At 38.3% G+C, this 27,588-nt stretch overlaps 2 protein-coding genes across 5 annotated transcripts in view; one reads left to right on the top strand and one right to left on the bottom strand.

Moving 5' to 3' along the window:
• APPL2 (adaptor protein, phosphotyrosine interacting with PH domain and leucine zipper 2) overlaps positions 1–8,782 on the top strand; it is a 34,811-nt gene extending 26,029 nt beyond the window's left edge. The window contains exons 11-21 of the mRNA XM_068191035.1: positions 784–972; positions 1,289–1,331; positions 1,409–1,465; positions 1,580–1,668; positions 2,098–2,250; positions 2,374–2,426; positions 3,217–3,391; positions 4,024–4,060; positions 4,171–4,311; positions 5,000–5,047; positions 5,835–8,782. Coding sequence (XP_068047136.1) covers positions 784–972; positions 1,289–1,331; positions 1,409–1,465; positions 1,580–1,668; positions 2,098–2,250; positions 2,374–2,426; positions 3,217–3,391; positions 4,024–4,060; positions 4,171–4,311; positions 5,000–5,047; positions 5,835–5,963 — 1,114 coding nt within the window. The 3' untranslated portion in view covers positions 5,964–8,782. The remainder of the gene's footprint in view (positions 1–783; positions 973–1,288; positions 1,332–1,408; positions 1,466–1,579; positions 1,669–2,097; positions 2,251–2,373; positions 2,427–3,216; positions 3,392–4,023; positions 4,061–4,170; positions 4,312–4,999; positions 5,048–5,834) is intronic.
• Positions 8,783–9,314: 532 nt separating this feature from the next.
• WASHC4 (WASH complex subunit 4) overlaps positions 9,315–27,588 on the bottom strand; it is a 37,377-nt gene continuing 19,103 nt past the window's right edge. For 3 of the 4 annotated variants that reach the window (XM_068191031.1, XM_068191033.1, XM_068191034.1), the window contains 19 exons: positions 27,400–27,525; positions 25,966–26,073; positions 24,522–24,668; positions 24,316–24,395; positions 23,347–23,452; positions 22,501–22,617; positions 21,313–21,481; positions 21,024–21,178; positions 19,422–19,496; positions 18,517–18,621; positions 17,021–17,155; positions 16,180–16,288; positions 15,408–15,474; positions 14,584–14,670; positions 13,922–14,069; positions 13,665–13,761; positions 12,992–13,188; positions 11,899–11,998; positions 9,315–10,495 (listed from right to left, as the gene is read on the bottom strand). In XM_068191031.1, coding sequence (XP_068047132.1) covers positions 10,428–10,495; positions 11,899–11,998; positions 12,992–13,188; positions 13,665–13,761; positions 13,922–14,069; positions 14,584–14,670; positions 15,408–15,474; positions 16,180–16,288; positions 17,021–17,155; positions 18,517–18,621; positions 19,422–19,496; positions 21,024–21,178; positions 21,313–21,481; positions 22,501–22,617; positions 23,347–23,452; positions 24,316–24,395; positions 24,522–24,668; positions 25,966–26,073; positions 27,400–27,525 — 2,196 coding nt within the window. In that variant the 3' untranslated portion in view covers positions 9,315–10,427. The remainder of the gene's footprint in view (positions 10,496–11,898; positions 11,999–12,991; positions 13,189–13,664; positions 13,762–13,921; positions 14,070–14,583; positions 14,671–15,407; positions 15,475–16,179; positions 16,289–17,020; positions 17,156–18,516; positions 18,622–19,421; positions 19,497–21,023; positions 21,179–21,312; positions 21,482–22,500; positions 22,618–23,346; positions 23,453–24,315; positions 24,396–24,521; positions 24,669–25,965; positions 26,074–27,399; positions 27,526–27,588) is intronic. The other variant, XM_068191032.1, reaches the window with a different exon arrangement.

Here is a 27,588-nt window from a genome sequence, read left to right as displayed (position 1 = left end):
CATACCTACGAGAAAAATTTCCTGCATTCAAATGCCTAAAAATTAGAAGCTGATGAGACTGGGTTCAGATTGTTCCCAGATCTTAAAGGAGACATGGTGTTTACAAAAGCAGCTATATTTTGTAGTTAATACATGTTGTCATAAATGACCTCTTTTACATAAATAAAGGCTTTATGGACAATGCAAGTTTGTAACTTTGAATGTGTATCATATGTAGAATTACCTCTGCAGATTTTACACATAAAATTTTCCATAAACTTCCACAGAAGTTAGGTATATTGGTGGCATATAATAACCCCATCTATGTGATTGATTAAATATCAGTTGATTATTTTGTTTATCCAGTAAATTTTTTCTTTGTGAGTGTACATCTAGTAATTTCTCTTACTATTCCAAAAACTGGATTACACTATAATAGGACTCTATAGCTAAGAAAGAGATGGACTCTGAGATACTGCTGCAGTAGATACATTCTTATATTATGATTCTTTGTGATGAAACAGCTCATAGTATTTCATGTCAGTTACTCAATACTCTTTTATTCCTTAGCTAGAAGATACACTTTTTAACTTGGATATTTGGAATTAATTTTATTTATCAGCTTTCATTAAGGATTGGTTTCTCTTAGGAACAAGTGCTGCTTTTTCTTCTTAACAGAGACCCATCATTAAAAAAAATGCCAGGGTGAACATAAAGTTCTAATTAGCATCAGGATATGTTTGCAGTTTCATACCTGTTACTTCTAAACAGTAATGAGTCTCTATCACTGCATCTTCTCATCAGTAAAACAGGACTGGTGACTACAACTTGGGAAAGACTCTATTTCTTCACTCAAGGTGGCAACTTGATGTGTCAGCCAAGGGGAGCAGTAGCTGGAGGATTGATACAGGACCTGGATAACTGCTCTGTTATGGCTGTGGACTGTGAAGACAGAAGATACTGCTTTCAGATCACTACTCCTACAGGCAAAGTGTATGAGACAGGTTTTGTTTGAGGACAGCCAGTCACACCTACCCCTTCAGATGCTTTCCTGTAAAACTTGCTTGGTGTAGTAGTAAGCTTTTCTGGGTTTCCAGAAGGGTGTTTCCAAATTAAAAGCATATTCCTTCCGATCCTCCCCCACAAGTGCCTGAATGGCACATGTGGTGTCTTTTAGCTGCAGCTTATTCATGATTCTTGTTCCTGTGGTAGTTAATAGATGTAAAGCATGGTAGTATTGCTATAAGCATGACAGTCAAACAGTCCTGGTGCCCACTGTTAGCACTTATACGCTGTGTTTATATTTTAGGGGTATAACCCTTCAAGCAGAAAGCAAGAAAGAATACGAGGAGGTAAAAATATTTTCTTTAAGTTATTATTCTTGCATGCAAGTGAGCTTGAAGACCTCAATTTCATTTTTCCCTTCCAGTGGATATGTGCCATCAACAACATCTCCAGACAGATCTATCTCACTGACAATCCAGAGGTGGGAGCTTGTTTCCATCTTTCAGACCATTCTTTCAGCTTGCTCTCCCATTATTCTTCAACATAGTAAGGTAAACTACATGTCTAAAAGAGCTGTTTTGTCTTGTTTTCTTAGGCAGCTGCGATCAAATTAAATCAGACAGCCCTGCAAGCAGTGACTCCCATTACCAGCTTGGGAAAAAAACACGAAGTTCAGCATCCCAGGTAACGTTCTTTCTTGCATGGAGCAGGGACTGTGTGCAGTTGTATTGAGCCTGGGGCTGAGGGGTCTTAAGAAGATGCTGGGGTTGTCACTGAGAAGTGTAGACACAAGTCCAGGTCTCTGCTGGTAATGCAGCTGTGAATATGGACAGGTAGGGAGACAAATGGCCACCTATTGCTGAAAGTCAGCCCAGGCTCAGAGTTGCTCTGTATTCAGGTTTAATATACCAATGTTTACTTTTGTCCTAAATAATACTAGTTTAAAAAAAATATTTGAGTTCTCAGTAACAAGTAAATAGGAAAATACCTTATGTGTCTGCATAGTGGTTCAATCCTGCTTTGGATTTTTGAATAATCGTGTGTCCCTTCCAGAGCAAAGGTAGGGTGTCACTGATGGATAGAAACGTAATTTTTTTTACATTTGCACTTCAGCCAGACTGTAAAGAATATGGAAAATGACAAAATAATTCCCAGTGGATCAGCTGGCATTCAAGACTCCACACAACTCATTGCTCCTGGAACACCAATTCAATTTGATATCGTACTGCCTGCCATGGAATTTCTGGACCAGAACAGAGGTGGCAGGTATGGCCAGAGACAGTGATCCATCACTGTAACAGTGTGATTTCAGGCAAGATGAAGTATTGCAGCATCTGTTAGTGGTGATGACCAGAATCTGTAATTCAAGTTTTAATTCTTATTTCTCAGGCGTGCAAACCCATTTGGAGAATCTGAAGACAGCAGCAAAGATGAGGAGGAAGGTCAGTGCTTCTTTCATCCAGATAAAATCAGTCATTTTAGCTACCCGGTGTCCCTTAAGAAAAGCACCTAACACCATGGAGCAGAAGTAACAGTTCCATAGTAAAGTGACCTTCCTGTACTAGCACATGTAGGGCTTAGCCCTGGCTGTTCTCTTTCCCTGTGCGTGGAACCCACAGCCCTGTCAGAAAACTGCTCTCCAAACCAAAGCAGTACCTCCTGGTCTGAATATTCACCCTGCTTTCCCGTGCTCACCACTGGCCATAAATGGAGCCTGATCAATGGCTTTGCTGCATAATGGCTGCTTAGTTGTCATTAAATCTTCTAGTGACAGTCAAGGAGCAAGGAAGGATTTGGTGAAAACCTCATTGGGCCCAGCTGCATGGAAGGTCAGAAGGACATAGAAGAAAGGGAAGAATGTACAGGCTTAATGCAAGCCAAGGCTTGTGCACGGTCCTAAATTCATCACAGTTTATGTGCACCCGATAGCAAAATAGGCCAGAGAATTTTACTAGCTAATCAAATGAAGCATAAAGGACCAGTCACACTTTTAAAGCTTCCAGGCAACTGCAGTAACTTCCTTCCCCACCTCCACACTGCTGCCTGTTCACACAGTTTGAAACTGGGTCAGGGCACTGTGTGACTCATGGCAGAAAGCCACCACTCATGATGGTCACCAACCACAGGCTTACTGCTGAATTTCCAAAGTGAATAAAATAATTCCACTGATACTTTGAGCTACTGGAAAGTTGAAGTAGCACAGTGAAGGAAGTAATGGCTTTTCTCTTGCAGACTCCCTGCTGCAGCAGATGTTCGTGGTTCGGTTTTTAGGGTCCATGGCGGTTCAGTCCGATGAGACGTGCGAGGTGATTTATGAAGCCATGAGACAAGTGCTGGCAGCTCGGGCCATTCACAACATCTTCCGCATGACTGAATCCCACCTCATGGTCACCAGCAAGAACCTGAGGTATTGTAAAAGCCTTGTCAATATTCTGTTCTCTTCATACAATTTGTGATTTATTATGTATTGTTGGATTTGTTTTCCTAAGGCACACAACCTTTGAGGAAACAAGATCCCAAGAGTCACGCTGCCTAGAAAGAAATGTCTCTTATTCTCTGGTACCTAGAAATGATCCTCCAAACCAAGTAGTAAGAATGCCCTATCAAAACCTAAGGGCTGTAGTGGGGCTATAAGACCATGCAAAGACCATTCAAAAAAATGATGCAAAACAATGGATTGGAAGATTCTCTTTCCTAACAATGTCCTTTGACAGTAGTGTCACTATAGACTATGCTGATGTCAGACATTCCCTTTAGCTGGGGTGTGTTTACGTCCCTCTGCATTTTGTGTTAGTCCAGGCACTCAGGATCCTTTCCAAGTGACTCGGAAAGGTGCTCTGACCTGTACCTGTCAGGCAGCTGAGGTCAAGGCCTAGATTTGAACCTTGCCAATCACAGCTAAAGCACCTGATTCTGTGCATATGTTTCATCATCTGTAAACCTGCTGGAGTTACTGCCTTTCTATTGTAAAGGCCCTTGAATTTACCAGGAATCACTCTAAAATAATTTTCTTTTTTTTCCCCCTACATGTAATTGCAGGTTAATAGATCCTCAAACCCAAGTTACACGAGCAAGTGTAAGTAACTTTTTCTATCACAGCAGTGACTACTCAAGTCCCATGAACCTGAGCTAACCTGCTAACTTGAGCTGGTTAAAACAAATAAATTATTTATTTTACTTTTCCAGTTTGAACTCGCCACTGTGACACAGTTTGCTGCTCATCAGGAGAACAGGAGACTGATTGGTTTTGTGATCCACCTCAGTGAGACTCTGGGAGAAGAGTCCATGAGTGTGTATGTTTTTGAGAGCAACACAGAAGGGGAAAAGGTTTGTGTAACATTTAATAAAATTCTTTATTTAGAAAACAGGTCTATGGCTTCTTGGCTTACACATCTGGGAAACAATGCTATAGAAGCAAGAGTAGCTCAATTTCTGGCCAAGAAAGCCTGTGTTAACATGCAAGCCTTTACTGGCTTATGTCTAAAAGGGACCAAATGAACAGATAATGCAGCAGCATGTATAAGGAGGAAAGGATGGGATTGCATTAAGAGAGATGGGAAAGTGCTGTCCAGCAGCAGCACTAACAAAAGGAATGTCAGCTGTGTTGAGACATGTACAGCTGTGAAGCTTCCACAGACAAGGCAGCCATATGTGCTAACACCGCTGGCTGTTTGCTGCCTGCTGTAACAGAAATAAGGAGTGGGATGGAGAACTTTTGTCCCTACAAATGCTTACACACACTGCCCCAAGTGCAGAAATAAAGTCTGGTGACTAAAACTGACCAAGCTGAATACAAAGACTTACCAGCCCCTGTGAGCTTTGAAGCTGAACCTGAGATAGTGTTCTTTATCAGTAGTTAACATAGCAGATTGGTATTCCCCCTCTGCTTTTAGGCCTTGTTTTGCCTTGTTTTAAGACTAAGTCTGCACTGACAGTTGCATGGTTTACTCATAAGCAAGGAACAAAAAGCCAAACCAGAACCAAATGGAACTTTACATGTATTTCTTCTTTGTAGATTTGCTATGCCATTAGCTTGGGAAAAGAAATTATTGAGGCACAGAAGGTAAGTTTGTTTCATTCCCCACATCTGTATGATACATCATGGACTGCTTTTTGGCTGCTCTGTCCAGGTACCTCTGGTGTGCATAAGAAAAATGAACTGCTGTTCCTCCTAAGGACAAAGTTTTGCAGACATTACTTAACACAGCAAAAATAAACTGTTTGATTTCTCAGTAATGTGATTTGAGATAAAATGTGCCACCCCAATCCAAAATTAAATAAATCCAAATGTTCATGTCAGAGAGAAAGTGGTGAGCAAAGTTTCGAAAAACCAAACCCACTCTTTGGATGATGTGTAAATCACACACACTGCTGTTCCACTTCTAGAAATTTACATTTTTTCCTCACCTAGGGATGAAAATCAGTGTTTTTCCACTTAAAATGAATGGCAGAGTTACCCTGTCCTTGTAGATACATTTTATCTATATAGATGTGACATTATTATTTGCTGTGTATTTTTGCTGTTAAGGTTTCAGAACCAGTTGGGGAATGAGCTTTTAGTCACAACCACTAAGCACGTGTATAATAAATTCTTGAGACAGTTACTTTTCTCCTTGCTTTTCAGTAACTAAAGAACAGCAAAATAAAGGCTCAAAATTAATTACTTTTTTTCCTTCTTAAATACTCAAGGGTTGTCTTTACTTACCCAAAAAGATATTATATGTGTTTCAAACTTTATTCTAAAGCTTGTTAAAAGAAACCAAAGTTGCAAAAGCTTAGCGAGAAGTACTGGGAAATGTGTGTTCCTCAAAGGCTGCTGCAGCTTGCTGACCTCTCTTCTTTTTCTTCAGGATCCAGAAGTCTTAGCTCAGCTAATGAAGTCTGTGCCATTAACAAATGATGGGAAGTTCATGCTTCTGAATGATGTGTCAGAAGAGGATGGAACCATGCATGAAGGAGGGGAGGAATCAGAAGCATAAGCAGCTCCTGTCACTCCCTGCAGCCTGTGTGGGAGTAGAAAAGCAGGGAGTCTTTTTGCAAGAATCCGATTTTCAGTCACCTGCACACACCTGAGGCCAGCTGCCCTTTCCTGCTGGAGAGCAGTGGTGTCTCTGCAGCAGAGCCCCTCTGGATTTACAGTGGAAGCACAGCAGGACTCGAGGCATTTAGCACTTGTCAGTGTGTAGGGTGGAGCTGTGGCTGGGGAGCTGACAATCCTGAGCTGGAGGCCAGTGCTGCTGGTGGGCAGGAGAGCACAGCTGTCAGCCACCGAGGGTTAATGGCATTTCTAACATTTACAGGGCCAGCAGCCTCTCATTCCACTGAAATTCGTGTGAGCTGCCAGCTCCTCTGACAAATATCAGGCCTCAAATTTCCTACCATAGTCAATTTTCATAGTTTGCATGATTATGTGCATCTGAATGAAGGTTAAAAATGCACTATCTACTTTATTTCAGATGAAGTTATTTTTAGTCTAGTTTATGTGTAACAAGATTTACCTTTTGTGTTAGCCTATTTACAAAACAATTTGTTAAACACTAAATTTTTCCTATTAATATAATCTATTTTTATATTGCATCTAGGATAAGCTTACAAAACAAATCTAAGTGCCTACTCTTACCTTCCAGGGGACCACACTCTCACATTCTGTAATTAAATGATGGATAAATTGTACCTCCTTGATATATTATTCTAAATACCACTGACATGCAAACCTCAGAAGTAGGCAATGAATGTGACATGTTAGCCGTGTGCAGTTTTTCTATGGTTAGGTTTCTTGCCAGAGATAGTAATAGTAGGACAAATAAGTACTTTTACAGTAAGAATTCTTTGTATTTTTAACATTGTGGTGACATGCAACAGCTGAGTCTATCAGCAACCTATGGTTTTAAGAAACTGAGCAATAAAATGTTAGACTTACAAGTCTGCAATGTATTGACAAGTCTCATAGTACATTCCTGAGATTAGACTCTAGAGAGATTTGGCTAATAAGTTTACATATTTTTCTATCCTCAAAACATCAGCAACATTATTTTGCAAGAACAAACAAAATAGACAAAATAAAGAGCTGTTAGTGGGGGGAGGGAGGATGTAATCTGTAGTACAGTTTATATTTATCAAGATAAGGTACCTAGCAAAAAAGGCTGAAATTCCTCAAACTTAATTTAACTCTTCTCAGTCACCAAAAAACTAGATTTTCCATAAGCAGAATCTGTGCAACAGTATCTGAAAGATCCCAGATTGGAAGTGTTTGATGTGGAATAAATCTAACTTAACTGGTAATTGAGTGTTTAAAAGTGCTGTGGAAGAAAACTGTTAGTAACTGACACAAAAACTTCTTCGTAAATAAAAGCCGAAATTGTCTTATTAAAAAAATTAACACCCACTGAACTGGTGTTACTGAAAACACTGGGAATGAGGTTCTCAAAATTGCATTTATTAACACAGTTTTATGTACATAATGTTCTCTACTCACAAACCAAAGAGACTGGAGTAACAAAATACCCTTTTGTACAATGAGTTAGGAAACATTAAGTATTACATTTGGTCCTTTGTACCTGAGAAGCTGAAAACAGCTGTTGATGGACATCTGATGGGACTCAATTTTTTTTCTGGTTCCAGGCTGCACTAGGACCTGCAGAATGTGCCCTTCAGCACCAGGAGTTTGCAGCAGCTGAGTGCTGCTGGGGCCATGCAAACCCTTGGTGGCAGGGCTGACAGGGAGCCGGGTGTCCACAACCCCTCAGAGAGCAGCTGCTGCACTTCCAGCAGCCTTGGCACAAGGCTGAACACCTGAGGGCAGTGGTGACAGCTGCCTGCTGAGAGTGAGAGCCTGGCCTTCAGCCTGTTCCAACCCTGTCCTGAAGGAAAAAAAACCCTAGATGTGTTTTATGTCCCTGCAGAAAGCTCATCATCCTCACTTCTATCACCCCTGGGAATTTCTGAGTGAGCACATTTTGTTTAGTGTAGGGGATTTTTTGTTTTAGCTCCATTGTCTCATCTCCAGACAACCAGTTAGGGTCCATTTAGTTCTTGTAATTGCAACAGGAGGCCAAAAGCAACAGAAAGAGTAGTAGCACCACAGTATGAATTTTGCCCCCTTTCCATATCCTTGTGGGGAGAAAAAAGGATTTAATGGGACTCAGTCATGACATCCAAACCCAGGACCCACCTTGGATTTCATATGAGAAAAATCTTTCTGCATGTCTATGCTGCTACATGACAAAGAGAAAGAAGGAAATACAAACTACAGTCCTGTATTAGCAAGAATAGCTCTATTATCACTGTACATATTTGTGTATGTATATATTTTTGCCACATAGAGTATACATTCAGTTCTCCCAGATTAAACAGGAATCTATAAAAATAGACTATGTCTTTCCTCTAGAATTTCCATCACCAGAACCACGTGAATTTGTTAACCACCATACATGAAGGCAGCACTCAGTTCATATTATGTTCAACTGCAAAGTCTTACCTTAGCAAGATAATGTCTTTCCAAAAGAAAAAAAAAACGGAGAAGGGAAAATACAAGAGTAGACTAGAGTGTGGGCTGTGTCTTGACTGCACACAGCTCCCTAGCAAGGCCATCCTGGGGAAAGGAACACCATCTATGGGTGATTCTGCCATTGCTGTGGAAGAAGGAAATGCAGCACTTGGCCATTCCACTCCACAAACTTAGGTGACTTCAGCAGAGATGGGAATGTGGAAGGCTGTCCACAGCAACTGCAGCAGGATGGGAAGCAGCAGCAAGAATGCTGATCTCAGCAATGCTACTGAGCATTCAGTGCGGGCACAGTTTGGTCAAAAAAGTGTACACAAATTAAAAAAAAAAAAAAACTGTGTCAAAGTAAAAAAGCAAAAATATAAATCAAGTAATGCAGCATTCTTTAGGGCATTTATAATGAACTAAAAATAAAAACTTCAATGAGCCCAGCTGATTTTAACAGTCCATGAAGTGTTGTCAGAACCAACAAATGGAACGTTTGTATCAGTCTGGTCTTTCCAGTTGCGACAAAACATTCATCCTTGCTGTCTGAATGCTGAAGTGACTGGCAGGAAAGGGTGAATCAGAAGTATGTCAGGAATCGTTTGAACCGATGACCCAAGAGTGGGTGGAACAATTTGAACCATTAAAACAAATATTAAAGAAAGTTTGGTCTAAAAATACAGTTTAAGAGTGCAAACCCCCCCCCCCCACCAAGGGTAGTTCTCTCAGCTGGACTGACTGGAGTAGTTTATTCTGGTTGGTAAGAACTAGAAGGGTGCTAATGTTCTGGGAGATTAAAACACACCTGTATATTTTAATAAAGGTGGTGTTTTCTTTTAAGTTAAGTCTAGCTACTTAAGTTAGGAATCCGAGTAATTCTTGCACAATCTAGAACCTCTACTTGCAGGCATGGACAGATGTTAAATAGAGTTCTCACAGTGTTCAGCAGCTTCTGAGCCTGCAGTGCAATTATTGTTAATAATCAGGCATGTAAGACTGTATGAACAACACATGGTACAACAGACCTACAAAGGCTAGGAAATACAGAATTGAGGCTGAAACTTGCAATTAGGCACAACATGTTCATGAACTGTAAGATCACTTAATAGTTACAGACACCCATCACAGTGTCTGGTCATAAAAGGAAGAGCTGATTGCGATTCTGTCTTGGCTCTGGATTTCCTTACTTCTGTGGATGCAAATCAGACCTTCAGTATGAAATGAGAAGTAATTTGTTATGTTCTGCTTTTCTTGTTTTCCCATTCTTTGATAAGGGGACAAAAACAGGGGGAAATAAATGTCTGATGGGATCTTAAGTTTACCACAGTACAAATACTGTCTATAGTAATAACAAGGGGGTTTGGAATACAACAGTAATAAGCACTTCCATTTTGTGTAATACATTTAACATACATTCACAACATACACTGTTACACCCACAGTGTAATCTGTGACTGCCTTAAATGCAACAGGACTGCACAATGACATATCTCAATTATTTTCTGGACAGCAGATACAGCCAATATCTGGATTCAGGTTTTTTTTCTGGTTGAAGAGATGCCAGTTCAAATCTTGGACCAACAGCCTATGAGTTTGGGTTTTTTTAAATGCTATGACAGATGCGAGAATGCATCTAGAAATTAATAAGGATTTTTTTATCTGCACATCTGTACTTTAAAATAACTACCTCCAAGGTCAACATTTTATTAAATTATTTTCAATCTAAAGAAAGTGCTGTAAATAATGCAAACTCCTGAAAAATAGGAGTTTCTACAGGAAATATAGACAAACACAGACCTAGCCTCAGTGGATGCTAATATACTACTGTACATTTTCTCTTGGATTTAACAGAGCAAGTAAATCAAATCTAGAGCTTTAACCCCTACAGAGTGTTACTGATAAAGACAAGGACATGAGTTATTTGAGTAAGTAATCATCACCCATACCAGCCATGTCATTTCACAACAGGCTCTGCAGGTGTAGAGTTGGAAAGATCTCCATTGCTTGCTTTACCAGATTCTTCTACAAAGATAAAAAAAAAGGCATGGATCATGTTTAACACTCTATTTGAAACAAAACCCCTCAAATCCTAGCAAATATATATATATAATCCTGATGTCACAGCAACACCTCATGCAGTATTTCATGGTCTGCATGTGCAACCTGACCTTGCAGCACAAGAAGTCCTGGCCCTATGAAGAAATTCATATTTGGGGTTAAAGGTTCTTCAATCAGCAGTACTTGTCTAAAAATTACATATACAACGCTCACGCATTTTTCAGAGTCCCAGTCCAAATATCATGGTAGAGAGCATAGGTATTATTACCACGTTCAAAACTTTCCACCCTGGTATGCATTTCCAACTTTTCTCCCTGCAAAACACATTGCCTGAAGAACTGAACAGGTACCACAACAGAGAATATTTAACCTAAAATACAATTAGCTGCTGTTCTCCAGAATGGTCTCCTACAAACTCCAGAGCAGCGTGTCTATTCTTCCCACAGTGTTTGGAGTTCTTTGGATTTGTTTAATTTTTTTTCTTACACTGAATATTTTTCTGAGCTAGTTCACTGAATATGATCAAAAATAAATTCATACTAAAAGAATTCTTCTTTACAAACTGTTTTTCTAGTGCAGAAGAAAAAGAATCTTTTTCTCCATTGACTATAATCTCACAGGTCACTTCCGCCTCTGTCAGAACTACAGTGGAGAATTATTTACCAATTCAGTTTTTAATACACTACTGTTCCCTGAGTTTCGACATAACTTGTGACCAAACTGAATTTCTGTATCTTGATCCTTAGAAGCATTCTCATTTCTTTGGAAAGAATTTTCAAAGAGAATCTTTCAGAATTCATGAGGGAGAATATACAACCAGGAATAGAAATGCAAAACACCAATGTTACCTAGGTAAGAGACTACACCACAAATTAAAATCTTACCCTTTGAATACAGAATTTAATGGGAGACCAAGCATCAAACATCTGAATATCCACAGTAACTGCATCATCTGCTATGTAAGTTGAAAGCCAGCTGGTACAACAGGTGAAAACCACTTTATTTAACACCACCTAAGGCTGTCATTGTCAACACTGGTAATTGAAGAGGTAAGTATGATGCTGAAGTTACTGAATTTAATATTAATGCAAGTATGCAATTCTCCCTGTCCCAGGCTTTTTTCATCAATTGGGTATTCTGTGGTGTTGCTTTTTTTCCATACCCCAGAAGCCCAGCTTGAAATTCACCTATTCCAAAGAAGGACTTCTTGAGCTCTTCTTGCTGAGTCTAAACCATCCATAATCACATAAACCTCTCTCTGGAATACTCAATCAACCTCAATGAGCAAGAAAGCAGCCATGAAAAAAACCTCTATTAAGGCACACAATTTCATTAGCCAAAATGTTCTATATATAAGATTCACTCACCTTCTTTTTCTTTCTTTTCCTGGCTTTCTTCTGCTGCAGTTTTATCTGCTCTGAAAAAAATTCTTGCACTGCTTAGTGAGAAATAAAGGAGTTCAAATTCCTAAGGGAAAAGATAAAGAGGAACATCAGTGTATCCCAAATTTGTAGACAAATATCAATGGGATTTTTCATGAGCATTTCAGGCTCCTAGATTTCGGTATCTAAATCACTTAAATGCTCTTGAAAATCTTCCTCCTTTCCTGTCTTATTCACATGCATTTTACAAAGCAAATGTCAAATTACATTAAAGGGCAACTTAAGCAAAGCAGCATCACTGCAATAAATCTGTCACTGATCTACTGAGGCTGAAAGTGAGGTTTGTAGCTGCAGTAAGAACTTAGAGCAACTTGCCCATGGAAAATCATGCAAGCCAATAGTTTAAACAACCGCAAGGCTGATCAGTGTCCTAACAAGGTTCAGTGATGTGGTTTTTTAACAGAGAACCAAACAGTGCACACTCCTGGGAACCATGAAGGCATATACAGGGCCTTACCTATTCCAACAAGACATTACAGAATGTAATCATAGGCTGTAAAAATAGCCACTGACAGATTTGTCGCATAGGCTTCTTCAATCAGGAGAGAGAAAGCAACACACCACAGATGAAACCTGAGCTGCTGTGCTCCAAAATTCAAATGCACTTTTCCTCCATTTGATAGTTAATACATCATTCAATTTAGAAGCTCAGAATTAACACACAGGCAGCTCTGAGGGTTCACAGTGTTATGTGTCTTCTTTGAAATCTAATGCAACTAAACCATAAGTGCTTAAATAGGAGAGAATTTGTTTTGGTTAAACTTCTTATAACAAACTCCATGGGACAAAGAATTCCAGTGAAACAGGTCTTCAAATATCACAAAAACTAATTACATTCTCTCCAGGTCATATACCTCAGGTCTTCATGCTCTTTTTGCACTGTTGCTGTAGACAGTGCTGTGGATTTGGTTCTCAATGAGCTCCATCAGAACAGTTATATGATCTGTGATGAGTAAGTGCAGAAGCCAATACAGAACAGAAGTTGTTACCAGAACACGTAACCAGGCCCGTGCTGTACCTGTAAACAAACTTCCAGTCGCTTGTGGGTGAGGTTCATAGTCTGTAGTAGTTTCTCATCTTGATTAGTGGATTGCACATTCTGCTGCTTAGCTACTGCTCTTATTTCCTTCACATACTTCTCTCTAACAGACTGGAACCAGTGCAGAGAATCAAACTCCTGGTACTGATCCAAAAGCTTCAGAATGTAAGCCACACCTAGTCATTAACAAACCATGTACTAAAGTCAACATGCAATTTGCAAAACATTTTGTGAATGTCTTTAATGGATGAGCCTAAGTGGATAATTCCATGCAAATATAATTTAAATTGTTATTAACTTACAATTAATCTATCAGGAAAAATTACAATAAAGAAGAAGCCTAAATTTTTTAAAAACATCACTTCTCCAAATACTTGCATTCCTTCTCATCTGGATGAGAACCACAAGCTTGGATAGAAATTTTGAAGCTCCAATGTATGTTAAAACTGTCTGCTCCCAGACACACCTGTTCTATGTTTAGGAAATTCTGAACACAACCATAACCCTCAAATCCATTGTGCTGAAGCAAAGATAAATCCAAATAAATTATGGAATTTTTAATTACGGGAACCGACAAAGTTAAACAAAACTTTTCTTGCAAATGTCCATCATGTTGGCTTACCCAAAGGCTAGTGAGGGTGTCGAAACTTACCCATGGCAAACCCATCATCAGTGAAAGCTGCTCCACTTTTGTTCTTCTTATTCAACTTCTCCTTGCAACTGATCGAATGTTCCACAAAATTGAGGGTCTGAAAGAATGAAAGGCTGTCTTGGAATCACAAGGAGACTCACAAATGGCACAAGGCATTGTCATACATGCATACTACAGTCTAATACAGAACACTTAAACACAGCCCTGACCTGACAAGACCCTTCTGAAGCAAGCCCCGGTGCAATGCAGGCACTCACCAGGGGGGGAACGATGATGTAGAAGTTGCGCAAGTGCATGTTCTTCGGGCTGCGGAACTCGGGGGCAAACACGTCCACCAGCATTTTGAAGTACTCTGTTCCCTCTGCAAAGTTCCGTGTCAGGTCACTGAGCACAGAGTCCAGCTGCCTGCAAGGGATGAGCAATGAGTTACCTGGTTCTGCTGGAAATCCCTTTGCTTACCCACCTCTTGGGATGACAATCCTCTCTTTGCCCTTTGCCTACATCCACAATTTACGATTTGGGAGAGTACCCTCCCTCTACAGTCCATTCGAATAGTGGTTTTTGATTTCATTGTCTCAAAAAAAGGCCTATGAATACAACACTTCCATCTTTTTTATCTAAGACCCTGAAAACTTTAGAAGTAGAGCTCAGGCACACAGTGAGGAAAGCTTGTTACCTTTTAAATAAGGATTTTTTCAAGAAATCAGGTTCTAGGTCTGTTACTATCAATGCTACTTCACATTTTCAAAACAACTGTTTCTATTTGCTTTGCTTTGAAACAAATGTTTTTGCTAAAAGGCAGCAGAACTTTTAATACATACACACACACAAATAACTAATAGCTGCATTTATAAACATAAAATGACAATTTTCTCATCCTACCCCTGCCCCAGACCTCAAAAGCATGATGCTAGTGTACCTTGCTGCTTTTTGTGTTTCTTCTGAGAGTCCTTCTTCTTTCACCAGCTCTTCAAAGTTAACAATATCTTCCAGATCAGGAACAAACCTGAAAACTTACTCTTTGTTAGGATTATGCTCAACTGTCTGTATTCATTGAAGTATCTACTCTAATTTATAATTTACTTAGTTTAATCTTCTGGGCTTGAACTACTTAGTTCAAGTTATGTCATATCTGTCATACATTCTCAACCAGGCATTATTAACCTCATTTCTAAACACATACACATCATTATTTCTACTTCTGTTTTTACTGGGCTATCATCTCTCTCTGGCACTTGATACTCTTGATAACTCTAAGTTTACTATTATTTGCAAGAAAACAATTTCTTATTATGTAAAAGTTACTATGTTTTAATGACCTTTGATAAACTGAATAAATAGACAATAAATAGAAAAAAATCTATCATAAATAGACAAAATCTATACAGAAAAAGGCATGAAAGGAATGTGTTTTTCAAGTTCCTCAAGGTTTGTATTATTTTTCCTTAATGCACCCTTGAAATTATTTAACATCACAAATTGCTGGCTTATACTGTCTTACTAATGTGTACATTCTATTAACTCTTTTGCCATGTTTTTCCATATAAATTGTTTTATTTTTAGTGACATATGTCCATGAATGTATCCAGCACTGTCTTCAATAATTCCACTTAAATGAAAGCATATAAATGGAGCTTTTCAAAATTTATGGGGAACAGGTAAGGGCATAGGGAATATCAGGGAGAATAGAGAGCAAGAGGAAGAGAAGAAGCTAAGAGAAAAATGAAGTATTTGTAGAAATACCTAATGGCACTACTGCAGCAGTGAAGTCCACCAGATCTTATCATTCGTACATAACCCATAGCATTGCCTTTAAAGACAAGAAAAAACAAGAAAAAACAAGGAAGCAATTTATAATTACTGAAATAGACACACCCACTCTTCATAGCTCCTATAGGCTCTGAAATGTAAATTAAAGTTGTCATGTAGTTCTGGCGCAGAACTTGGCTCTGAAAGCTAAGTTATAGAAGTTAAATTGAACCCTATAGAAGTTAAATCAAAAGTCTATGTAAATAAATAAAAATGCATCATCAAGCAACATTCTGTTCACTTTGTTTAATGTGCCCAGTGGAAAGAGCTTGTATCACTTGTAAGTACAGATCAGTTCTGCACATTTACAGCATCAGTGGCTGAAAATATCATTGTCACATTGTGCATCACTCAAGGATACTCCAGTTGGATTTATGGCCCATTTTTGAAATACATGAACTTAACACTAATAGGTTTTTAGTAGGAAATACATTCAACATAGGTAAAAGTCAGTTCCATAACAAAGAACTGAGAAGGGAACAGGAATCTATGCAAGCTATAACTGTATTTTAGATTAAGACATGCAAAGGCCATTTCTATGTAATTAGATGAGAACATGTACTTAGCATGGGCTACAAGTGAACTACTTTCCATCTGACTGCAATTAAATCTAACTTTAGCCTCAGCTAATATGTCAGCTAAATGTAGGTGACGAAGCTCTCTTCCATTTATTAACATTTATAACAGGTTAGATAGCATTTCATACCAATTTGACTTATGAGTTGTCTGAACTGGTCAAGATAGCTCTGGCCATCCGGGGTTATTCCAAGTTTTCTGATGCCACGGTTGAATTTATCTGCTCTTTCAAATGGATACTAGAAAAACAAATTAATTATATGTAATAATTACCTACCCTTAGAAAAAAACTTTTCATCACATCAATAAAATTCTTTTGTAATGTAGTTTTACATGACATTTACGGCTTTGTTTTTTTATAAATTATACACCTGTTTGTCTGTATTAGTTCATAAGAGTCATTTTACCAAGTCCCTTCTACAAGCTGAGAAGTGAAATAGTTTTGCTGTGAAAAAGAAAGTATTCCTAAAACAAATAAGCACTTGACATGCAAAGAAGCTAGAAGTCTATTTTACTAAATACATTGTCTCTCCCATTTTTAAGACAATTTTCTAGGATGGAAAACCAGACCCTCATTCCCAAATCCTGACATATTGGAATGAGTGCTACATGACCACAGCATTTTGGATTCCATTCAAGTAAGCTTATTATTCAAAACTGAAAACTGTTATGCATGAGTTGAGCAGAAGTTTAGAACCTCCTAGAACAGACTACAACTCCATCAAATCATCCTTAAGTCACTGAGAGAATGATTTTAGCCAACTCCATATTTACAGAGCAGACAGAAATGAAACAAAGCTCTCCTGAATACAGACATTGGTAACACTGCATTTTGCCAGGAGAAAAGCTGTCCCTTGGTCTGGGGATACACATTTAAATAACAGCAGTGTTATGGTTTGGTGCACCTTCAGTCACATTAAAGTAGCACTTCTTTTAAACAATTACTCTTCAGCCTTCAAATACTACTGTACCTTGTGATCATTTTGATCCTTGACTTCCCTGAAGAATCTGATGTCTTTGATAAGTCTGGATTTGATATGTTCATCATACATGAACTGGCTAAAAATGTAAAACTTTTTCCTCAAGAATTGATAAGTGAAATTTACCTAGAAGGCAAAAAGAAAAAAAACAGTCAAATCAAGAAAGTTAGCAAAGTAACAAAGGCATCTAACACCCTGTTTTCACCACATGCCGGAGTAACTTCTAATGCAAGTTCTCAACTTACTTTAATTTCACTGTTTTAAAAGAATAAGGAAAATTGAAATAACATTCTCCTGGAATGCCTACTCTCTTCCAGGAAAGGACCAAGGGACAAGGTCAGTATTTCAGTTGATCACCTGCCCTACACAGCCATTAGTTTATCTGGAATATCCTCTAACTGCCCTTCTGAAACAATACAAGCATCAAGTGGAAACAGGCAGACATGATCCATTTCCTCAGTCTGTAGAATCTGCATAACCTCCTGACACAACTTTTTCACTTCCTCAAAAAGTTTTCTAAAATACTTTCTCATCTCAATACTTCTCATGCCTGCAAAAACAACTTAACTCACAATCAGAAGTGAGTAAATCTACATCACCAAAAATAATGGGAGTAGCAGCATTTTTGAGATAGTCCCCTCTCTCCCACTCTCAGAAGGAAAGTGAAAGAAATCATTAAAACTTTATTTTCAGTAATTTCCACTTCTAAAATAACAACTTGAGAGTGGGTTCAATATTTCAGCAAGTTCCTTTTCTTTTTTGTTTTCTCTAATAGAGCCAGAAGAACAGAAAAAAGGAAACAGCAACAAGGTAGAACTTAAGCAGCAGACTGGAAAGCACTGACATGAAAACACCATTATCACTGTACCCAAACTTGATACTGATACAAACTTGATTAATTCCTGCTGTAGCAGACACAATGCCTGTCTTTGCATTTGCCTTGCAAAGAGACAAATACCTCTGGTTGGTTAAAATGGCCACCTACACCTCAGACATCATTAAAAGCTTTGTAATAAGAATTCATTTTTCCAACAAATGATGAGAGGTCTGTAGCTTTATTTTGCAGATTGAAAAGCTGGTATTTCTTAAGCATAACAATTACAAGAAGAACTCAGAAAAATTAACATTACATTTTTCAAGATTTGCTTTAACTGCAGCAAATGTAGCTGCCTACTAAGTGTCAATAAGGAGAAAATCAGGGCATACTGTCCAGAACAGTCCAACCAGAACATCTATCTCTCCTTTGATGTGGTTTTAGATCTCTTCCTTAACATTTTGGTAATTGGAAATGACAACACTCTCAAAACGTTGTGATATTGATTTGTGCCACATCCAATAACTCACTTGTTTTATTAATTCACACAGAACATTATTACTGCATTATTAAAACTGCATAACCAAATAAACTATTAGGAAATGCAAGGAGGAGGTTTTTGTGCACCATCAGAAACAAATGACCCAACAGCAGCAGTGCAAAAGATACTCACTGTTGTGTTCATGATTCCTGTTCCATGAGTTCGAATTGAGTTAGCGATGTGTCGGATATTGATGGTGTTCAAGTGTTTGTTATTACTTGTTCTTTCAATAAAGATCTGGGAGGCAGAGAGGGAAAAATAAAAGTTAAGTACCCAAAACTGGTTCTGTGATAAATTACTGATCTAAATAGCCTATATCCTGAGAGCAGCTGGTAACTGGTGATTAGGGAAAGAACCAAGAAAATACAGCATGGACACAATGAACGTCACCTGATAAATTCTTCCAATTTCTACATACCTGTGATTCAACAATTCTAAGGCAGATGTTGCACTGAAGACTCCCATATTTGAGATTATATCCTACATTAAGTAGTCTAAACTCTTTTGGCACCTGTTTGCACTTTTGACTCCACATACAGCACAGCAATGAGTTCCACTACTGAATTATAAGTTATGAAAAAAAGTACTTCTTTTCTTTCAGGAAGCTGCTTATTTTTGTGGTGGGCATCTCATTCTCACATTGTGAGAAACCCCAAAGGTTTGTTCCCTGTCCATATTCTCCATGTCATTCACTGCTTCATTTCTCCAATAACCCATTTTCAGATACACATTTTTCAAGCTCAAAAATCGCTACAGACTTAGTATGTTCTTACAGAGCAGCCAATTATCCTTGCTGCCTTCTAGCTTCACTAGAAAATTGACGTGTAGTGATCCTACTGGCAAAACATTTCCAAAATATGCTACACAACATTCTCCAAGACCAACCCATGGCATCCCCCAAGATGTTTTTCTAGAGCATCAATTTTTTATAGCCTCTCACTATGCATGTTCAGCCTGGGATTTTCTTACTCCACTCTGCATTTCACGATCCCTTCAAATAGAAGCCAAATGCCAGGAAGGTGTGGTTTATACCTTACCTGATTATTCAGATTGTAGAGGTAGCGGGATACAAAAACATGAATATTTCTCATGATTTCCAAAACATCCAGACCCTGAAACAATATTATTTATTGAGAATTACTATGATAAAACTTCTCAAGAACTACTGACATGCCTAACTGCTAAGGTGCAGAAATACTGTTTCTGCAGTTATTTGAAGGTATTTTAGAAAACAGTGGTTTTCTTTGCAAAATGAAGAACATCTTAATTTTTGTTCGGTGTCTGTAAGGAGAAAAAAGAGGACAAAAAAGCAGCTCAGCCCATGTTTTAACATTTGCACTCCTGCCTGTTTTTTCCCAGCTTCCCCTGAAAGTAAGGCATTTTCCAGCCTTTTCCACAAGGTGCAGTTAAACAATTTAAAGAATTAAAAATTGAAATGTATCCATTTTCAGATTCTAAAATATACAATCTTGCCTTAGAGATTCCTACAGACATATAGACGTCTACAGAGAAATAAGGAACTAGCTAATTTTCAATACTGTTAACCCAACCTGTATAAAAGACTCTGGTTTGTTATTTACAATATAAATTTTAGAACTATTTACAATATTTCCCCTAAGGTGTCCCTTAATTATCACTGTGCCTAGAGATGACTATTTAATTTACATACCCAATTTCCAGTTGTGCCAGGGATTTTATCAGGCTTTTGAAGATGGGGGTTATGAAGTGTGGGGTGTCTTTGTTTTGAAGTAAAGCTCATACCAGAATGAATGTTATGAAACTAATGTTGTGAAATTGTTTAATTCTTTGTAACAATGTGCTGATCAAATATGGCCAAGAGAAAACCAAAGCTGGAAACAGAAACTGATCTACAGCACTTCTATGCCAAAAAAAACAGCTGAAGTTCTTAGTTCTATGCCCTCTTTCAACTTAGGAAGACAGAGCCATCAGGAACATTAGAAAAAAAGGGACTAATTCTAAGAGCCTTCACCAATGTGTTAACCCAAATGAGGGAATAAAGCAAACTGCCAAAAACATCCAAGATAATAAACTCTTGAAGGAAACTCTTCAGAACTATGCAATCTGTAGACCCTGTAACAGTGAATATCTTCACCCTTAATGACACTACAACTTTATTTTTAATGTCACCATGTTTAGCAGCTTTTAGGAGGCTCTAAGTCACTCTCCTAGAATCTAATTCACAGGTGTCCCAAAGTCCTCAGTCTCCAGCCTGTGAAATAGTTTCTCCTGATGATCACTAAGCAGAATTCACTGAAAAGCTAGCAATAAACCAGGGAAAAAGACCCACCGCTCAAAGGTCATTCCAAACTTTTAACAGCTGTCTGGATCTACTGCTTGCCAAACTGCTGACACTGAATTTCCAAGAGAACATTCTCTGACATTGCATACTCAATTCATTTCATTACGTTAAGAAATGAACAATTCAAGTCCAACATGACATTAACAGATATCAGTGTGAACTCCAAAGGAAGATAAAGATCCTGCCTCACAATTCAACCAGACATTAAAAGGTCACTTTTTCCAAACAGTTCTCTGCTCTCGGATACTTTCATTTCAGTGACTCAGGCCTATGACAGTGGAATGGTCTAAATTCTATTCGTGCCCTGTGGGCACTGTACCTGCTCCAGAGTCTGGCTGGGAAGGTGAGCCTCAGTCATACTTAAACCATAGCGCTGGGTTGCCAAGTTTCTCATCTCACTGTAGGTGGCCCAGTCATGAAGGGCTACGGTCGTTAAGTTGTAGAAGGTCTTGTCCAAATAATGAGTTACATAAGCTGTGAACACAAAGGATGAAGTAAAATCATGCTACCTATTTAGTTAGGAAAGTGTGGAAAGAAGTGAAAAGATATACAAAGCCAAAGTATACGAGATGAAAGTAACAGAACCAAGCAAATGTAGAACTCCTCACCTTTTATGTCAATGAACCGATTGAAAAAACGTATTGGGTTCAGAAAGAAGAAGTGAGCCAGGTCCTTCATGCCAACTCTGAAGGGGTTTCTGTCATCCAGCTTCAGGTGAGTGTGAACTGATAAGCGCAGGTCCTTTTCTATCTCTTTACACAATTTGTCCAGCAAGTGCTATTCAAGAAAGTTTAAAAAAATTTAAAAAAGGAAAACCCACCAAAATCCCAAACAAACACACAAAAAAACAAAGCACAAAATAAAAAGTCATGTTCAGTGTCCATTTACAATGCTCTCTTAGCAGAATCAACATTTCTCTCCACAGATATAAGTAAGACTCATTAAACTAATGAAGAAAGCTTTGCTTTGGTAGGGCCACACAAGTCAAAGTGAATAAATACTTGGAAACAAAAAGATACTGATTTCCTTGTTCTTGTTCTACAAATAGCAAGAAAAAACTACACAGCTCAGAAAACGTAAAGGTTTACCTACCTAATGCTATTTTATACATGACTAAAACTTCCACGTGCGAGTTTAACACTACTTACACTCAAGTATTCTCATTTCTCGTTTCAAGGGAAGCTAAGCTTAGGGCTACCTCTCTAAATAGTAAGAACAAATTCAATGAGGAAGAGTCTTGCAATAAGAAATTTTGTCTGATTTTCTGAATAATACATAATGTTTTGTCTAGTCAAATAAAAAGCATATTTCAAAGGTTAAAAACTAAGACTTGGGAAATCCAAATTTGCATTTTCTTTGTAAAACCTCCTTCATAATTCTAGATAATAATTCAGTCAAGAGGCCATCTGTATTTGCAGACCCTTCACTACTAAAAGCCATGCATGCACACTAAGAACAGTAGCATTTATTTTAGGCATTCATCCAAACAGATGCTAATCTGACAAAAAGCACTCCTCTGTCTGCACAGCCAAATCTGTAAGTGAGGTTTTGTTAATTTACATAATTTTGAATGCAATATTTTCATGTTCCCAGCCAACGCAGATACCATTAAACATGAGTCTTAAATAAGCAAAATTGTCCATCAAACAGAATTTTTTATTTATTAAAACACTTCACACCAAAGTTCTCTGTGCTATTTTTACAGATCATATCCCATTTGCTACAATAGATGCTAATCTGAGCTAAAGATATTTCAAGCACAGTCGTGTGTTTAATTCCCAACCACAACAAATTACCTCATTGAGCACTTCCATGATTTCTTTGTCATAGCACTCCAGAAGAACCTCGTAAGATTCCAAGTGTCTTGCATGCATCATAGCAGGCACACAGTCCCGTAGTGCACTAAACATATACTTATTTAAAAATGCATATTATTAACAGACAGGTATGTCACCACCACCTCAAAGTGTTCAAAGCTAACAAAACCCAGAATCACTAGTCTTTTTATTAAAAATGGACTTTATAAACCCTACTGAAGTGTCTTGTCCTTAATCTGAGGTATTATTTGCTACTGACTGGAAGAGCCTAATTATTAGCTATTCAATCAGGAATTACTTTCACTTTATTCATTTCAGTACTATACAACCCCGGAACAGATGTTTGATTTTTATCAGGATTATCATGCCAAAGTCTGATTCACATCTGCAGCAAGTACACATTACTTCCAGAAGGGGAGAAGAGATGAGTGGTGGAAAAAACTACAGAACAACTATCCAACACAGAATCACTGAACACAGTGATATCTGCTTTAGAAATATGTAACCACAAAGAGGAACAAAGGCTTTTAATGTTCAAGTCTAGCAGGTGTTCAAATTAGAAATTTGTTCACTTCAAATTAGAAGAGAGGAACAAAGAGACAGACAGACACAGCATTAACAATAGCAATCCGAGATTTTTAAAGAAATCTAATAGATGGAACAAAGATTGCTTTTATATCCTCCACAATCAGAAGAAATGCCTAACTCAGTAGTAGTCAGGGATTTGCTTTTTGTGTTTTTTCTTTAAGAGCTTCAGTCTGAGGTTTATCATCCCTTCATCTGAATCTGTCACAACAGTTAGTGAGTTGTAACATTATTACTTACATGTAGTCTGGCAGAATCCACTGCATTTTCATAGACATCATCTAAATAGATTGGAAAGACAGCTCGATGCCAGTATAAGAAACAACAGTCGCATTGTGCTCTAACTCTGGAATAAAAGATTAATTGTTAGACACAGATTTGGAAAAAAACATTCTTCTAACAAAGTGAGTGTGTTTAAACTAAAGACAAATGCATTTCAAGCCTAAGTTTTACACCATTACTTTAATGTTCCAGATGCACTGACCTTCAGAAGAAAGTTTTTTATTAAAGAACTTATTCTTTTCTTTTCCACTAGCCTATTTATAAATAAAAGGTATTAACTTAAGTCTGTGAAAGACTTAAATCTTACATTACAGCAAAGTCCTAAATAACTGTTTTTGTATTACATGCAATTAGTAGCCTACAGATCAAACATATATTCTAAATTTCTCCTGTAAGTTAAAGGAGAAACAGGCCAGTCCTGATAAAACCCTGGGATAAATGCAGACAGGTTGTATCTCATGAGTCAATCACTAATGGTGTTTGCCTCTCTCCTAAAAACTGCATGGAACCCAGATATTCACCTGGCTTACAAATGGCCTGCATGATGTAACTTGAGGGTGCACAGAAACTACAGCAGCAGTAAAACATGGTTCACATGTAAAGTAGCAGCCCAATCTCCCAAACAGACTGGTACTAACTCAGAAATTTTGGGGTTGGGTTAAGGGGAACACTTCAGCTTATCTAAAACCAAGTCATCTAAGAAAGTCACAGAATTTCTAAACAATCAACAGCCAGGTGAAATATGACTTGCCCAAAGTCAAGTGAGCTTCTGGCTTAACTCTGGAATTCCTTCTGTTCATTCCTGGTCTACAAAACATGCAGAAGTCACCACCAGCATGCAGAGACCAGATTTTGCCATTCACACAGTGAGGATCCAGCTCCTCCAAGACATTATGCTACCTTCCATATACTGCTGTCACTGCTTACCTCTCTGTAAGTTCACTGATCAAGTCCAGTTTTTTCAGGACTAACTGAAGGGGAACAAGTTCTTCATCTTTAAATGTTTTCTGTAGAAATGAAGAAAAAGAAAACAAACATGAGATCACAAGCTGGTATTTTTTCGTAAGACACTCAACAAAGTGGCACCATAAGGCACCAAACAAATGAAGGGCTGGAACAATGATGGCACTTACCATCTGTGTTCCCACACTCAGTGCAAGGGAAACAATCAGTCGCCTCTGTCTTGTGCTTGGCCCATTGAGGGTGTTCTCAGCCAACACCAGAGCAGAGAGGACATCCAGGCGCTGCTCACTGTACTTTTTATCAGAAATCACCCTTTTCTTGATGCCAAAAAGACACAAGAATTCAGAGAAAAGTTACCTAAGCCCAAAAGCAACAGCTTACTACTTCTCCCAAAGCTTGAGGACTTGTCATAAATTGAGTATTTCTGCAAACAAGTTATGTTTTGTGAACAGAGTTAACTGAATCCAGATTCACTTACTCTGCCAATTCAGTGATATTACCTGTCTATACTCTTGGGATATGTGCAGCCAACATGAACATAGGTTAAGTCATACTAATGGAGCCTTCTATTTACCAACATTTGCCTTTTTACATATTTTCTGATAAGCAGTCAAAATATCAAGAACTGTTCACACAAGTGTTGTTTTCAATATCCTTCAATGCAAAAGTTTTAGCATATTTTTATTCACTTAAAATTAATTGCAATGTAATTACAGATATAATATGAAAAGTTTATTAAAGTTATATATATGTGTATGAAGTGTTTGAAGATATACAATTTTGCTTAGTAACTTTGAAGTTTAGAAATTCTTCAGCTCATGCTACTCCTGCTACATATATATATATATATATATATATATATATATAGCTACTCCTGCTATATATATATATATATATCTGTACATAAATTTTTATAGATGCAACTATTTTTTTTTGTTTACCCTAGAAAATATAGAGATGCCAGATACATAAATTGAGATTACAGCCAAATATAAAGGAAATTTCATAGCTGCACCAGTAACAATAGCATACATCCTTTGTAACTCTGCTACTGAATGTGATGAAACAATACATCAGAACAGGCATAGTAAAGTCTCATTTTCCCCTTTGACCTGAATTTTGAAATGAAAGCTTTGACAAGCAAAAGAAGCCATTTTATCCCACAGTGAAACAGAGAATTCATGCCCACGGTAGGCTCCTGTAAGCCATCATGTACTGCAATTTTGCCAAAAAGACAAAGATTTAAATAACAGCCTCTTTGCTTAGACCTGCAACAGATTGCTTTGTGAATGTGCATCAGGAAGAGGTAAGCAAAGGTCAGTCTGTGAAAATTCACTAGAAATAAAATCTAAAAAGAACACAAGAAGAAGATAAGAGATGCAGCAGTTTAAAGAAAGAGTGGAGCCATTCTTGGTCAAAAACCAGGTAACCATCTGTGTTGTACAGTTTTCTAGGAAAAAGCTTGGAATTACTGGAAAGTTTAGACATCTCCGGATTATGATACAGCATTATACTACAGATGATGAAGAAATATAAAAAATACTTTAAATTAAACTTAACATTTTTAAAAATACTTAGACAGGGAGATTAATTATTAGAACTTGGATTACATACCTTGGCCACAGAGATAGAGTGAAGAGCCTGATACTGCAGATGCTGAGTGATGTGTGTCACAGAGTCTGCCACAACCATGCTTCGTCGGTAAAACATATGTTCTATTGCCTGAAGTCAATCCCAAAACACATTAGTTCATGTAGTTACCAAAACTGCTGCCTTTGGAACCTGGCTTTAAGCTGTGTGACTCATCCACACTGCAAATACAGACTCTTTCCATTTTGTAATGTGCTGTTACTAGCAGTTACAATTAACCCTTAGAAACCAAGAAAATAAAACTATTCAGGAGCATAAAAAAGTTTCAGCACTGATCTAAGTTTTGTGTTTTGGTTTGGGTTTTTTTTTTTTTTTTTTTTTAAGTTTTGTTCACCACTGCTTTCTGAAGTTATCCTGAAAAAGAGTATCTTCTTTTTGGAAAAAAATACCAGTAGAAATGTGAAGTGCCACATCTGGGGAGGAACAATCTCCCACACATCAGTACATACCAGGAATCACCCAACTGGAAAGCAGCTTGGAAGGAAAGGACCTGGGGGGTCCTTTCCTGGGGCAGCAGGTTGAATGCAAGGTAGCAATGTGCCCCTGTCCCAAAAAGGCCAATGGTAGCTTTGGCTCCACTGGACAACACTTTGCTAGCAGCTCAGGGGAGGTGACCCTTCCCCTGCTCAGCACTGGTGAGGTCACATCTGGAGTCCTGGGTCCAGTTCTGGGCTCCTCAGTACAAGAGAGACATGGACACACTGGAGAGAGTCCAGCCAAGGGCCATGAAGGTAATTCACAGACTGGGGCACCTCACATGTGAGGAAAGCCTGGGAGAGCTGGGACTGTTCAGCCAGAGAAGGGAAGGCTTGGAGGGGATCTTATCATTGTACATAAATACAATGACAAGGGAGGGTGCAAAGAAGATGGAGCCAGGCTCTTGTCAGAGGTGCCCAGTGACAGAACAAGGGGAAATGAATACAAACTGAAATACAGGAGTTTCCCTCTGAACATCAGGAAACACTTCCTTACTATGAGGGTATGAGGGTAACCAAGCACTGTCACAGCCTGGTTGACCAGAAAGCTTGTGGAGTCTCCATCCTTGGAGATACTCAAAAGTCATCTGGACACAGTTCTGGACAACTGGACCTAGGTGTTTCTGCTTGAGCAGGGATAGACTGGACCAATCTCCAGAGATCCCCTCCAACCTCAACCATTCTGTGACATCAACTAAGGAAGCCAGTTAGAAGCTACAAAAAAAAAAAACCAAAAAAAACAAACAAACCAACCAACCCAGTCCTAACCTCCCTAACCCAGTCTCTAACCAAACCACTCTCAAACAAGAGGCCATGCATGCAAAGACACTTCCCATCAGTTTCTTTTTTTTAATATGGCATGTTTGGTCCATGTTCTCTGTAATTCCTACGTGAAATAAATAATTTTCATCCAATGACCTACCTTCAGAAGCTCCACAAGTCTGCACAAGGCTTTTACCGAGGTTTTGGTCATAGGTTTTTGCATTGACATGTAAAGATTCATTGTAGTTTTAATGATGGTGCTAAGACTGTATGCATAAAGAAAACCCTAAAAATAAAATGAATACAAGGGGAAGAAAAATTGAAAATCAGTATTTCCATATGTCAATAA

The sequence above is a fragment of the Anomalospiza imberbis genome, chromosome 5, assembly GCF_031753505.1.
Source record: "Anomalospiza imberbis isolate Cuckoo-Finch-1a 21T00152 chromosome 5, ASM3175350v1, whole genome shotgun sequence".
NCBI classification, from domain to species: Eukaryota; Metazoa; Chordata; class Aves; order Passeriformes; family Viduidae; genus Anomalospiza; species Anomalospiza imberbis.
This window is presented reverse-complemented; position numbering and strand designations above follow the sequence as displayed.